The 12,466-nt window shown below is 42.7% G+C and overlaps 1 protein-coding gene across 6 annotated transcripts in view; it reads right to left on the reverse strand.

Annotated features, from left to right (window-relative positions):
* Positions 1–11,115, reverse strand: part of LOC110498370 (ral GTPase-activating protein subunit alpha-2) — a 181,871-nt gene extending 170,756 nt beyond the window's left edge. For all 6 annotated transcript variants that reach the window (XM_090211419.1, XM_090211421.1, XM_090211420.1 and 3 more), the window contains exon 1: positions 10,823–11,115. In XM_090211419.1, coding sequence (XP_090067545.1) covers positions 10,823–10,928 — 106 coding nt within the window. In that variant the 5' untranslated portion in view covers positions 10,929–11,115. The remainder of the gene's footprint in view (positions 1–10,822) is intronic.
* Between the last annotated feature and the right edge of the window lie 1,351 nt (positions 11,116–12,466).

The raw sequence follows: 12,466 nt of genomic DNA on the forward strand, positions 1-12,466 counted from the left end.
AGTGTGCAAAGCTGTCATCAAGTCAAAGGGTGGCTACTTTGAAGAATCTCAAATATAAAATACATTTTGATTTGTTTAACCATTTTTGGGTTACTACATGATTCCACGTGTTATTTCATAGTGTGTCTTCACTATTATTCTACATGGTAGAAAACAGTAAAAATAAAGAAAATGCCTACTCATTCAAGGGGTTCTTTATTTTTACACACACACACACACACACACACACACACACACACACACAGGGGTTCTTTATTTTTGTATATTTGTCACTGCTTGACAAAAACATTTTTGGTCGGCAAACAGGCGATCGACCAAACAGTCGACCAGTCGACTAAATGTTGTCAGACCTAATCACAACTTTGTTCATTTGCACAATTTTTCTCAACTAACTTTCGCTTGTAAATGTCCACACTCAAAAGAAAATAACATTCGGTAGCTACTAGATATGCTTGTATAACTTTATGATCTGGATTTGCAATTAGGTTTGTTCGTTTTCGCTCGTTAGCATTTAGGTAACCGCGTCAATGTGATTTCACTATTAGTTTGCGACAATTTTGTTAGCATTTTGGTAAGAGGCCCAACAAGCTTTTCTTGCATTTTTAGCGCCCCCTTTTGCGCTATGCCGTAAATCCCAGTATGAGAGTAAGATGATATGACAATATAAAAATCTGGATACCACTCAAGCCTTGTCCTGATCTCTTCCAACCCGTTAGTGGAAATCTTGGATGTTTCTGTAGTCGTTCCTAAGACTGTTCATAAATGATTCAATAGTAGGGTTCCAGATAAACAACCACTGCAGGTACACATTGAATTTTTCTTAAAATCAGGACATACAAATGTACATTTACATTTTAGGCATTTAGCAGGAGCTCTTATCCAGAGCGATTTACAGCAGTGAGTGCATACATTTTCATACTGGTCCCATGGGAATCAAATCCACAACCCTGGCGTTGCAAGCACCATGCTCTACCAACGGAGCCACAGCAAATGTTGTTTCCTTTCCCCCAATCTAATCAACACACTTCATTAGTAGACTTGCTGCACCAAAGCCTGCACTTCTACAGTATATCAGCTTAATGGAAATGGCCATGGCCAAACTGAACTATAGACCACAGACTTGATGTTGACTCCTAAACGTCACAAACACCAGCTAGCATTAGCCTCAAGCCACGCAGCTAGAGGTGAGCCTTACTCCATAGTCCCGGGCACTGACCTGAGCTCCCAACACAGCATCTAGCCTGTGCACCTTGGCCAAGATGGGGATTATAGCCTGGTCGAAACACAGCATCTAGTCAGTACACAATTGTCAAGATGGGAACTAGATATCCCTGCTGGATGTCACACTCATTACCGTATGTCACCGTTGTCATACTTATTTATTTACCCAGAAGTAGGTCAGTGCTGACTCTGCATTAGGTGATGGGCCTAGTACTCTGTTGTTTGGCAAAAAAATAAATAATGGTTTTCTACTGTACTTGACATTATGAATCCAGAAATATCGAGCCCGTCCTGTGAAAGAACACCATCTAAGCCTAAATTACTGACAATGGCACTCTGAGGCCTGTGTGAGGTGGGGATAAAGAGGGCAGCTGTATGCCAGCTGCATTTTATCATGGCACACATTGTTTGAAATGCTAATTGCCTGGGGATCATGGCACAGTGCTTCTTTATACTGCCAGATGCTTATCTTGGTTCTGTACCAAGCTTAGGGACGTCACACCCACACCGGCCGGCCAGCTCACTGGCAGGAATAGGAGTGGACTGAGCTGACCCTGATCTTAAGGTAAAGACAGATAGTACACTGAGTATACCAAACATTAGGGACACCTTCCTAATATTGAGTTGCCCCCTCCACTTTTGCACTCAGAACAGCCTCAATTCATCGGGGCATGGACTCTACAAGGTGTCGAAAGAGTTCCACAGGGATACTGGCCCATGTTGACTCCAATGCTTCCCACAGTTGTGTCAAGTTTACTAGATGTCATTTGGGTGGTGGACCCTTGAACTGTTAAATGTGAAAAACCCAGCAGCGTTGCAGTTCTCGACACAAACCGGTGCGCATGGCACCTACTACTGTACCCCGTTCAAAAGGCACTTCAATATTTGTTCTTGCCCCTTCACCCTCTGAATGGCACACATTACACAATCCATATCTCAAATTTCTCAAGGCTTAAAATCCTTATTCAACCGGTCTCCTCCCCTTCATCTACATTGATTGAAGTAGATTTAACAAATTACATCAATAAGGGATCTTAGCTTTCACCTGGATTAACCTGGTCAGTCAATGTCATGGAAATTGTTGTTAAATGTTTTTTACACTCTGTGTTTATACACTAGTTAACATCAGAATTATGGGTAATATATTATTGTAGCTAATGTATGATATAAGTTATTCTGGTCACTAGACCTAGGCCAGGCCTATAGAGCCCAATGAATCACACAGGAACAGACTAAATTACAGTATGACTGTCTGGAATTGGCAAGTCTAACAGGTACACAGTAATAACGGACAACCATGGGAGTGGCACTGAGGAAACTGTTACATAAGATCAGGCCAAGCTGCCTCTCTTCTGTTCCTCAGCCTCACCCACAGAACCAGTGTCAGCCCTGAGCCCTGCAGGCCTGGTGAGAGAACTGGGGCTAGCGGAGCTGCACCCTGCCAGGGAGATAATGACAAACTGTCATCCTAATGGCAACACTAGACAGACACAGACCTGCTAACGGCTGTCTAGTGTCACCTAACCTGTATAGCACAGTTCACACCTACGCCCAGCTATTCACAATGGATTTGAGATTGCCGCTTCTGGCACAGGACTTGATATCCATACCAGAGTCAGGCCAATGGCAGAGGATTGAAATGCCACTGACTGTGTAGCCCATTACTAAGCTAAACATAAGCCTAGTCTGGATTTTCACTAAAGCTGTGGTATTAAAATGATCTGAAAAAGTATTATTGACTCATTTGGCTGACAACAATAACATACAATGAGGTACTGCCCTCAGTCATTCATTGCTTCCATGGTTAGGCCTATGTGGTTTCCAATGTCACTGATGTCAATGTGAATTACAACAATGACCCATCTTTCTCTATGGTATGAAATGACTAGCCTTGTCCTACAGTGTGTGAGCCTTTTCTAAAGGAACAATGCATTGTTTAATGTGAGCTTAATGAACACATTCTTAATCTCAACATAATACACTTCAAGGTGGGGCAGAAGGTGTATTTCGCCCTGTGATATTCATTGCGATAACTTAGGCCTAACTTCTTCAGCGAGTAGGCAGATCAGAAATATTTTAAATAGCTGTGTCTCTTATTCGAGGGCTTGACAACTTCACCAAATGCAGTCCAGTACGAGCATTGCAAGAACTCCAGCATATGAAAAATAATGCCCTGAAGGCAGGTTGCTTGTTATCATTACAGAGGCTCTTTGAGAGTTTATTTACAGTCGGAGTGCTACATGAACTGCCCAAATCACACCCATCAAGGAGGTAGACGATTGAACGTGCGTAGATGTAAATGACATGGAAATTTAGGCTGGTTTAGTTTTCTGATAAGCTGGTGTCCAGAGAAAGTGAGTAGGCTGATTGTAAAGCTCAGCTTGTACCTCAAAGAACATATACAGACTTTCTAAAATAGACTACTCAGTCCCATAGGCTAGCCTGACTGTCATTTATTAATGCAGCCTAGCTAAGATGTGCTTCTAAATTCTGACGCATTAGCAGAATCACAGCAATGAGCTTGTTTTCTATGGTACATTGAACATAGACAAGTGTTCGAAAGTAGGCTACACTGTGGACAGGGGTTAAAGATAACGAGTTCAAAGCTATCCGGTGTGTTTCGAAAAGAGGAAAATCACATGCCAAGAGGTCTCAGCTTGACTCAATAGGGAAAAGGAGCTTGTTGAGGGGGTTTCCGATGTGGCAGTCATTGTTTCCCCAGAGCTTTACCTCCTAACAGCAGCTATCCCATTTGACCCTGACCCCACCAACATTCACAGCAAAAACATGGAGAGGATGAAGTGACACTGGTAAACATTCCCTCTGCCTTTTACACACACACACACACACACACACACACAGTTATCACCAACAACACTTGCACTTATTTACCATTGCTCCCATGGAGGCTACCTGCTGTTTTAGGTCAAGGAAGTTGTTTACACTGCATCTTAGAAAAATTAATAATAAAGCAAATTCTCTCTGAATTGTTGTCTAGGCTTTTTCCATTGCCTTTGAGGTAAGGAATAGTCATGCACAGCTCCAGTCACAGAGGAGGTGTGTGATCAGGTGGTCTAGCAGGCTCCTGTAATTAACAACATCAGCCAGATCCAGCCAGGCATGACCAGAAAATAAACATGCAGCCGCTCTCATACTCAACATGACATACATGTTAACTGGGCACAAAACCAACGCAAAGACGCACTTTTAGGGCAAATGGACCAGGAACTATTCCTGGCCTTGCGACTGACCATAGCCTAGTGATGTCATGCTATGATACTGGGCTTACATCAAACTTGAGTTAAGCGGAATCAACATGGATAGGGGTAATAGTTTCAGGATGTCCCTGACATTTAGAAGAGCCTTTAATATCAGTCCTATCTTGATATCAAAAACATTTTAAGTGGCATGTTTTATCTTTCGGTAAGAACGAAGGGAGTGCAGTGACATTTGCCTGTGTTCTTTCGTAAGTGTGTGTCTGAGTTCTCATTAACAAAAAGGCCTTTTGAACATGAAAACCACATCGTTTTGTAAGCTTTCAACATCATTTATAGCAGCACACATCATGGTGAGCAGTGAGCAATAATAAAAAATATTAAAAAATAGGCCAACCTAAACTGTGTAAAGAAGCACCTTATCACTCATCCCCACTTCCTGTCCACATCGGGAAAAGCCAGCACCAGACCAGGAGGAAAACCTTCCTATGCTGCAAACACCGACTGCAGTAGGGGGATGGCCATTGAACATAAATAAGGAGGGCCAGCTATCAGCCACTGCAAACAGACCTACTACTTACTGTCTATTATCTATCCTGTTTCAGAGTCACTTTACCCCTACCTACAGTGGGGCAAAAAAGTATTTAGTCAGACACCAATTGTGCAAGTTCTCCCACTTAAAAAGATGAGAGGCCTGTAGGCCTCATCATAGGTACACTTCAACACTTCAACTATGACAGACAAAATTAGGAAAAAAAAATCCAGAAAATCACATTGTAGGATTTTTAATTTATTTATTTGCAAATTATGGTGGAAAATAAGTATTTGGTCAATAACAATATTGGGTCAATAACAAGTATTTGGTCAATAACAAATGTTTATCTCAATACTTTGTTATATACCCTTTGTTGGCAATGACAGAGGTCAAACGTTTTCTGTAAGTCTTCACAAGGTTTTCACACACTGTTGCTGGTATTTTGGCCCATTCCTCCATGCAGATCTCCTCTAGAGCAGTGATGTTTTGGGGCTGTTGCTGGGCAGCATGGACTTTCAACTCCCTCCAAAGATGTTCTATGGGGTTGAGATCTGGAGACTGGCTAGGCCACTCCAGGACCTTGAAATGCTTCTTACGAAGCCACTCCTTCGTTGCCCGGGCAGTGTGTTTGGGATCATTGTCATGCTGAAAGACCCAGCCACGTTTCATATTCAATGCCCTTGCTGATGGAAGGAGGTTTTCACCCAAAAATCACACGATACATGGCCCCATTCATTCTTTCCTTTTCACGGATCAGTCGTCCTGGTCACTTTGCAGAAAAACAGCCCCAAAGCATGATGTTTCCACCCCCATTCTTTACAGTAGGTATGGTGTTCTTTGGATGCAACTCAGCATTCTTTGTCCTCCAAACACGACGAGTTGAGTTTTTACCAAAAAGTTATATTTTGGTTTCATCTGACCATATGGACATTCTTCCAATCTTCTTCTGGATCATCCAAATGCTCTCTAGCAAACTTCAGACGGGTCTGGACATGTACTGGCTTAAGCAGGGGGACACGTCTGGCACTGCAGGATTTGAGTCCCTGGCGGCGTAGTGTGTTACTGATAGTAGGCTTTGTTACTTTGGTCCCAGCTCTCTGCAGGTCATTCACTAGGTCCCCCTGTGTGGTTCTGGGATTTTTTGCTCACCGTTCTTGTGATCATTTTGACCCCACGGGGTGAGATCTTGCGTGGAGCCCCAGATCGAGGGAGACTGTCAGTGTTCTTGTATGTCTTCCATTTCCTAATAATTGCTCCCACAGTTGATTTCTTCAAACCAAACTGCTTACCTATTGCAGATTCAGTCTTCCCAGCCTGGTGCAGGTCTACAATTTTGTTTCTGGTGTCCTTTGACAGCTCTTTGGTCTTGGCCATAGTGGAGTTTGGAGTGTGACTTTTTGAGGTTGTGGACAGGTGTCTTTTATACTGATAACAAGTTCAAACAGGTGCCATTAATACAGGTAACGAGTGGAGGACAGAGGAGCCTCTTAAAGAAGAAGTTACAGGTCTGTGAGAGCCATAAATCTTGCTTGTTTGTAGGTGACCAAATACTTATTTTCCACCATAATTTGCAAATTAATTAATTAAAAATCCTACAATGTGATTTTCTGGATTTTTTTTCTCATTTTGTCTGTCATAGTTGAAGTGTACCTATGATGAAAATTACAGGCCTCTCTCATCTTTTTAAGTGGGAGAACTTGCACAATTGGTGGCTGACTAAATACTTTTTTGCCCCACTGTATACGTACATACACTACATGACTGAAAGTATGGACACCTACTTGGTGAATATCTCATTCCAAAATCATGGACATTAATATGGAGTTGGTCCCCCCTTTGCTGCTATAACAGCCTCCACTCTTCTGGGAAGGCTTTCCACTAGATGCTGGAACATTGCTGAGGGGACTTGCTTCCAGTCAGCCACAAGAGCATTAGTGAGGTTGGATGATTAGGCTTGGCTCACAGCCGGCATTTCAATTCAAGGTGTTCATTGGGTTTGAGGTCAGGGCTCTGTACATGGCAATCAAGTTCTTCGACACCGATCTCGACAAACCATTTCTGTATGGACCTCGCTTTGTCCACGGGGGTATTGTCGAGCTGAAATCGGAGAGGGCCTTCCCCAAACTGTTGCCACAAACCTGGAAGCACAGAATAGTCTAGAATTTCATTGTACATTGTAGCGTTAAGATTTCCCTTCACTGGAACTAAGGGGCCTAGACAGAACCATGAAAAACAGCCCCAAACCATCAGTTGGCACTTTGCATTGGGACAAGTAGCGTTCTCCTGGCATCCGCCAAACCCAAATTTGTCTGACGGACTGCCAGATGATGAAGTGTGATTCATCACTCCAGAGAACGTGTTTCCACTGCTCCAGAGTCCAATGGCAGCAAGCTTTACACCACTCCAGCCGACGCTTTGCATTTCACATGGTGATCTTAGGCTTGTGAGCAGCTGCTCGACCATGGAAACCCATTTCATGAAGCTCCCGACGAACAGTTGTTGTGGTGACGTTGTTTCCAGAGAGTGTTTGGAACTCGGTAATGAGTGTTGCAACTAAGGACAGACTATTTTTACATGCTACGTGCTTCAGTGCTCCCGTTCTGTGAGCCTACCACTTCACGGCTGAGCCATTGTTGCTCCTAGACGTTTCCATTTCACAACAACACTTACAGTTGACCGGGGTAGCTCAAACAGGGCAGAAATTTGACGGACTGACTTGTTGGAAAGGTGGCATCCTATGATTGTGCCACGTTGAAAGTCACTGAGCTCTTCAGTAAGGCCATTCAACTGCAAATGTTTGTCTATGGAGATTGCATGGTTGCGTGCTCAATTTTATACACCTGTCAGCAATGGGTGTGGCTGAAATAGCAAAGTCCACTAATTTGAAGGGGTGTTCACATACTTTTGTATATATAATGAATATAGTGTATTTACCTCAACTACCTCGTTCCCCTGCACATCAACTCGGTACTGGTACTCCCTGTATATAGCCACGTTACTACCCGGTACTCCCTGTATATAGCCACGTTATTACCCGGTAGTCCCTGTAAATAGTCACGCTATTACCCGGTACTCCCTGTATATAGTCACGCTATTACCCGGTACTCCCTGTATATAGTCACGCTATTACCCGGTACTCCCTGTATATAGTCACGCTATTACCCGGTACTCCCTGTATATAGTCACGCTATTACCCGGTACTCCCTGTATATAGTCACGCTATTACCCGGTACTCCCTGTATATAGTCACGCTATTACCCGGTACTCCCTGCATATAGTCACGCTATTACCCGGTACTCCCTGCATATAGTCACGCTATTACCCGGTACTCCCTGCATATAGTCACGCTATTACCCGGTACTCCCTGTATATAGTCACGCTATTACCCGGTACTCCCTGTATATAGTCACGCTATTACCCGGTACTCCCTGTATATAGTCACGCTATTACCCGGTACTCCCTGTATATAGTCACGCTATTACCCGGTACTCCCTGTATATAGTCACGCTATTACCCGGTACTCCCTGTATATAGTCACGCTATTACCCGGTACTCCCTGTATATAGTCACGCTATTACCCGGTACTCCCTGCATATAGTCACGCTATTACCCGGTACTCCCTGCATATAGTCACGCTATTACCCGGTACTCCCTGCATATAGTCACGCTATTACCCGGTACTCCCTGTATATAGTCACGCTATTACCCGGTACTCCCTGTATATAGTCACGCTATTACCCGGTACTCCCTGTATATAGTCACGCTATTACCCGGTACTCCCTGTATATAGTCACGCTATTACCCGGTACTCCCTGTATATAGTCACGCTATTACCCGGTACTCCCTGTATATAGTCACGCTATTACCCGGTACTCCCTGTATACAGTCACGCTATTACCCGGTACTCCCTGTATATAGCCACGCTATTACCCGGTACTCCCTGTATATAGCCACGTTAATACCCGGCACTCCCTGTATATAGCCACGTTAATACCCGGCACTCCCTGTATATAGCCACGTTAATACCCGGCACTCCATGTTTATAGCCACGTTAATACCCGGCACTCCCTGTATATAGCCACGTTAATATCCGGCACTCCCTGTATATAGCCACGTTATTACCTGGCACTCCCTGTATATAGCCACGTTATTACCTGGTACTCCCTGTATATAGCCACGTTATTACCTGGCACTCCCTGTATATAGCCATGTTTGTATTTTTTTTATCGTCATCATTATTTGTAATTCACATAATGTATTTACTGCTTTGTTGTAACTTTATCCTTGCATTGTTAGAAAAGGACCCGTAACTAAGCATTTCACTGTGACAAATAACATTTGAGTTGCCTTATTTTTACCCACACATGAGGACAAGTAAAACAGAAGTAACAGACTGCCTCGGCCCGCTGTTGACCTCTATCTTGATTCTTGACCATACAAGTCTTGACATTGAATCTGCAGTGTCAGCAGGAAAGTGCCCGGATATGCACTACTTCAGCAATTGTAATACAGTGGTTGTGAGATTAAGATTCGTACACAGACGTAGTGTAAAGTGGTTGACGGGTAGGGCCTAAATGACAGGGGGATCATCCCAGATAGGTGAAGTGGCTAGCAGGGTAGCGGGTGCGCGCTAATAGCGTTTCAATTGGTGACGTCACTCGCTCTGAGACTTGAAGTTGTCGTTTCCCTTATTCTGCAAGGACCGCGGCTTTTGAGGAGTGATAGGTAACGATGCTTCGTGGGAGCTGATGTGCGCGGAGGGTCCAAGTTGATCAAAGTGAGCTTCATGAAATGAGCTCCCACTGTCTTCGTATGGTGTATACGGAGACAGTGGGAGTCGTTTTTTTCCCCCCTATTTAGCAATATTGGCAAACATTCCTTGTCTGCCATGAATGTTAAATACAATTATATTTTAACTTACTCTGCAAAATGTCAGTGGGGTTGGTTATTAATTCTGACAAAATATCAACAGGAAATTATTATTAAATGCAATTATCTGTTTGTGACAATCAACATTTGTTTGCGCATCACCTAAGGCACGTGCACATGACAGAAGTACATGCACGCGGTGCATGCATACAAATCGAAGTCTTACAGGTGTTTAGTTTACATGGTTGTGTGCTCGATGGCAGTACCTGCACTCCAAAAACTCGGGTATATAATTGATATTTTGTCTCAAATTTCGAGTACTAGAAGGACCAACCGGTAGAGTAAGTTTAAATGTACTTGTATCCAGCATTCTGGCTTGTAATGAACGTTTTTGCAGTACTTAATTTCAGGCTGTGGCTACAAACAATGCCTATTTTGTTAGTGTAAGCTGGCGATCTAAGTTACATTCCAATAAATTAGACAGTGGCTATGTTTGCTAGCCCTTGAAGGACGAAGTTGATAGTTAACCAGTTTTGTTATGCAAGTTGGCTGCTATTGTTATCTAGTTAGTACCAGGGATATTAAGCTAAGTACCCTGTTAGCACAAACCTAGGTGGCTAAAGGTAATGCGTTGGTTTTCGAAAACCTGCCTGCTGTGCTGCTGACTGGCATGCTAATCAGTTAATTTAGCTAGCCGTTCTACAATGACATTGTGGCTTGCTAGTTAGACAGACGCGCTAGCCACAAGGGATGGCTTGGCTTAATAACGTTAGCTAACACGTTCCACGCTTATATCAGCGTGACGACAAATCAATGTATTCGACGTTGTAAAAAAACATTGGACTCAAAAGGTATGCACCCATGTTGCTAGCTACAGAGCCATCTAACGTTAGTTAGCTTGCTTGGAGGCAGGTACCATCAATAATCAAGCGAGCGAGCCACTGCTCGGTGCAGCAGCAAAGCTCGTTGACGTTTTACTCACCTAACAGTGACCGGAGGTGCTTCAGTCGGGTCAATACATCCTTCTTTGGGTCCAGAACTTTCTGTGTAGATTTCTTGACGTCTCCATGGCCCCTTCGAGTGAACATTCCGCTGTACAACGCAATCTGGAATTAACTACGTATTTTTTAACATGCAGTCAGCCTATGATTTGACAGTGCCACTTTCCTCACCACCGCTCTATTCTTGCTCGGCAAACATACGTTTCGCCGCTAGTCACCTCCCTTTTCGTGGTTTTGTAAACACGGAAGCGCAGCTCGTTGCGTGGCCACGCCCCCTGTTGGACGTAACCAGCAAGCACTTGTCCAATGCTTACAATTTTTCACAGAAATGTAATAATGTCACTGGCTCTGATATGATTATTAAAGTCAGATTCTGTAGTTTCGACAGCCTGACATTGCCAATTTTGTTTGGTAAACTAAACTGAGGCAAGAAAGTTGAGTTGGAGAAATGCACCACTCTCAAATTAATTGACAGTCATAATCTTCAGGGCACTAAGCACCACAATGCATACTAAATAAATACTAAACACAAAGCATAGTGACTTTATAAAAACAACTGGCTAGTCTGTACTCGCTAGTCTTTCTAGCATCATAGCCTATACAAGCCAGTTGTTTTTATAAAGTCAATAAGCTTTCTATCTAGTATTTATTTAATATACATGTATAGGAAGTGTCCTTGCAGTTTTGAAGATTAAAGCCGTATTCCACTTTGTACATGGTTTATGGAGGCATATCGTTTGGGGGGGGGGGGGGGGGGCATGTTCCTATGGGAAGGCATTGTCTGATAGAACAGTGCCATTAAATTATGCCTCCCATCAGAACATGCCCCCCTATAGATCCGCACCTTTTTAATTAACCTTTATTTCAGTAGGTGAGTCCATTGAGAACCTATTCTCATATTCACTGGCTAAAGGCAACCCATTTAAATGTAATGAAGAATTATTCTAATCTAACCCCTGAATATTTAGGAATTTAAAGAGACAAAAATAAAGTGGATTTGTTGTGTGCTTTAGTCTTTTCATGACAAATGTCTACAAACAGGTGCTGGAAATTAACATAAATTCTTAATTATCTATGCATAGTCACTTTACCCATACCTACATATACACATTACCTAGACTAACCTGTACCCCGCATATTTTCTTAACTCTATTTCTTGAATTGCATTGTTGGTTAAGGGATTGTAAGTAAACATTTCCCGGTAAGGTCTATTCGGCGCATGTAACAAATACAATTTTATTTTATTTGAAGCATTATATTTCTTTGGAAACCATGTGCTCTTAAAGCAACCCTTTACTTGATCCAAGTAAAACAGATGTTTCACTTTCATCAGGAAAGACTTAAATGGGTAGGGACATCCCAAAGATTCCAGACAGCACAGACCCTTTCAGAAAATTAGCTGTGAATGCCAAGTTAGCTCCAGTGTTACCTGGTGTTTAACTTTGGTACTGCTGCTGGAGCTATAAATTACCTTCTTGTAAATATACATCACAATCACAAAAATTTTATTATTAATAGGTTATTTTCCATAAAGAATAATTGTGGGACTTGCTTTAGCTCTTTAAAAATATTTTTGCTGTAGTGGAAGAAGTTTTAATTAAGGAAAGTAGTGAAATATATTAAAA

Source organism: Oncorhynchus mykiss, chromosome 19 (assembly GCF_057628025.1).
Source record: "Oncorhynchus mykiss isolate SJ-2025 chromosome 19, ASM5762802v1, whole genome shotgun sequence".
NCBI classification, from domain to species: Eukaryota; Metazoa; Chordata; class Actinopteri; order Salmoniformes; family Salmonidae; genus Oncorhynchus; species Oncorhynchus mykiss.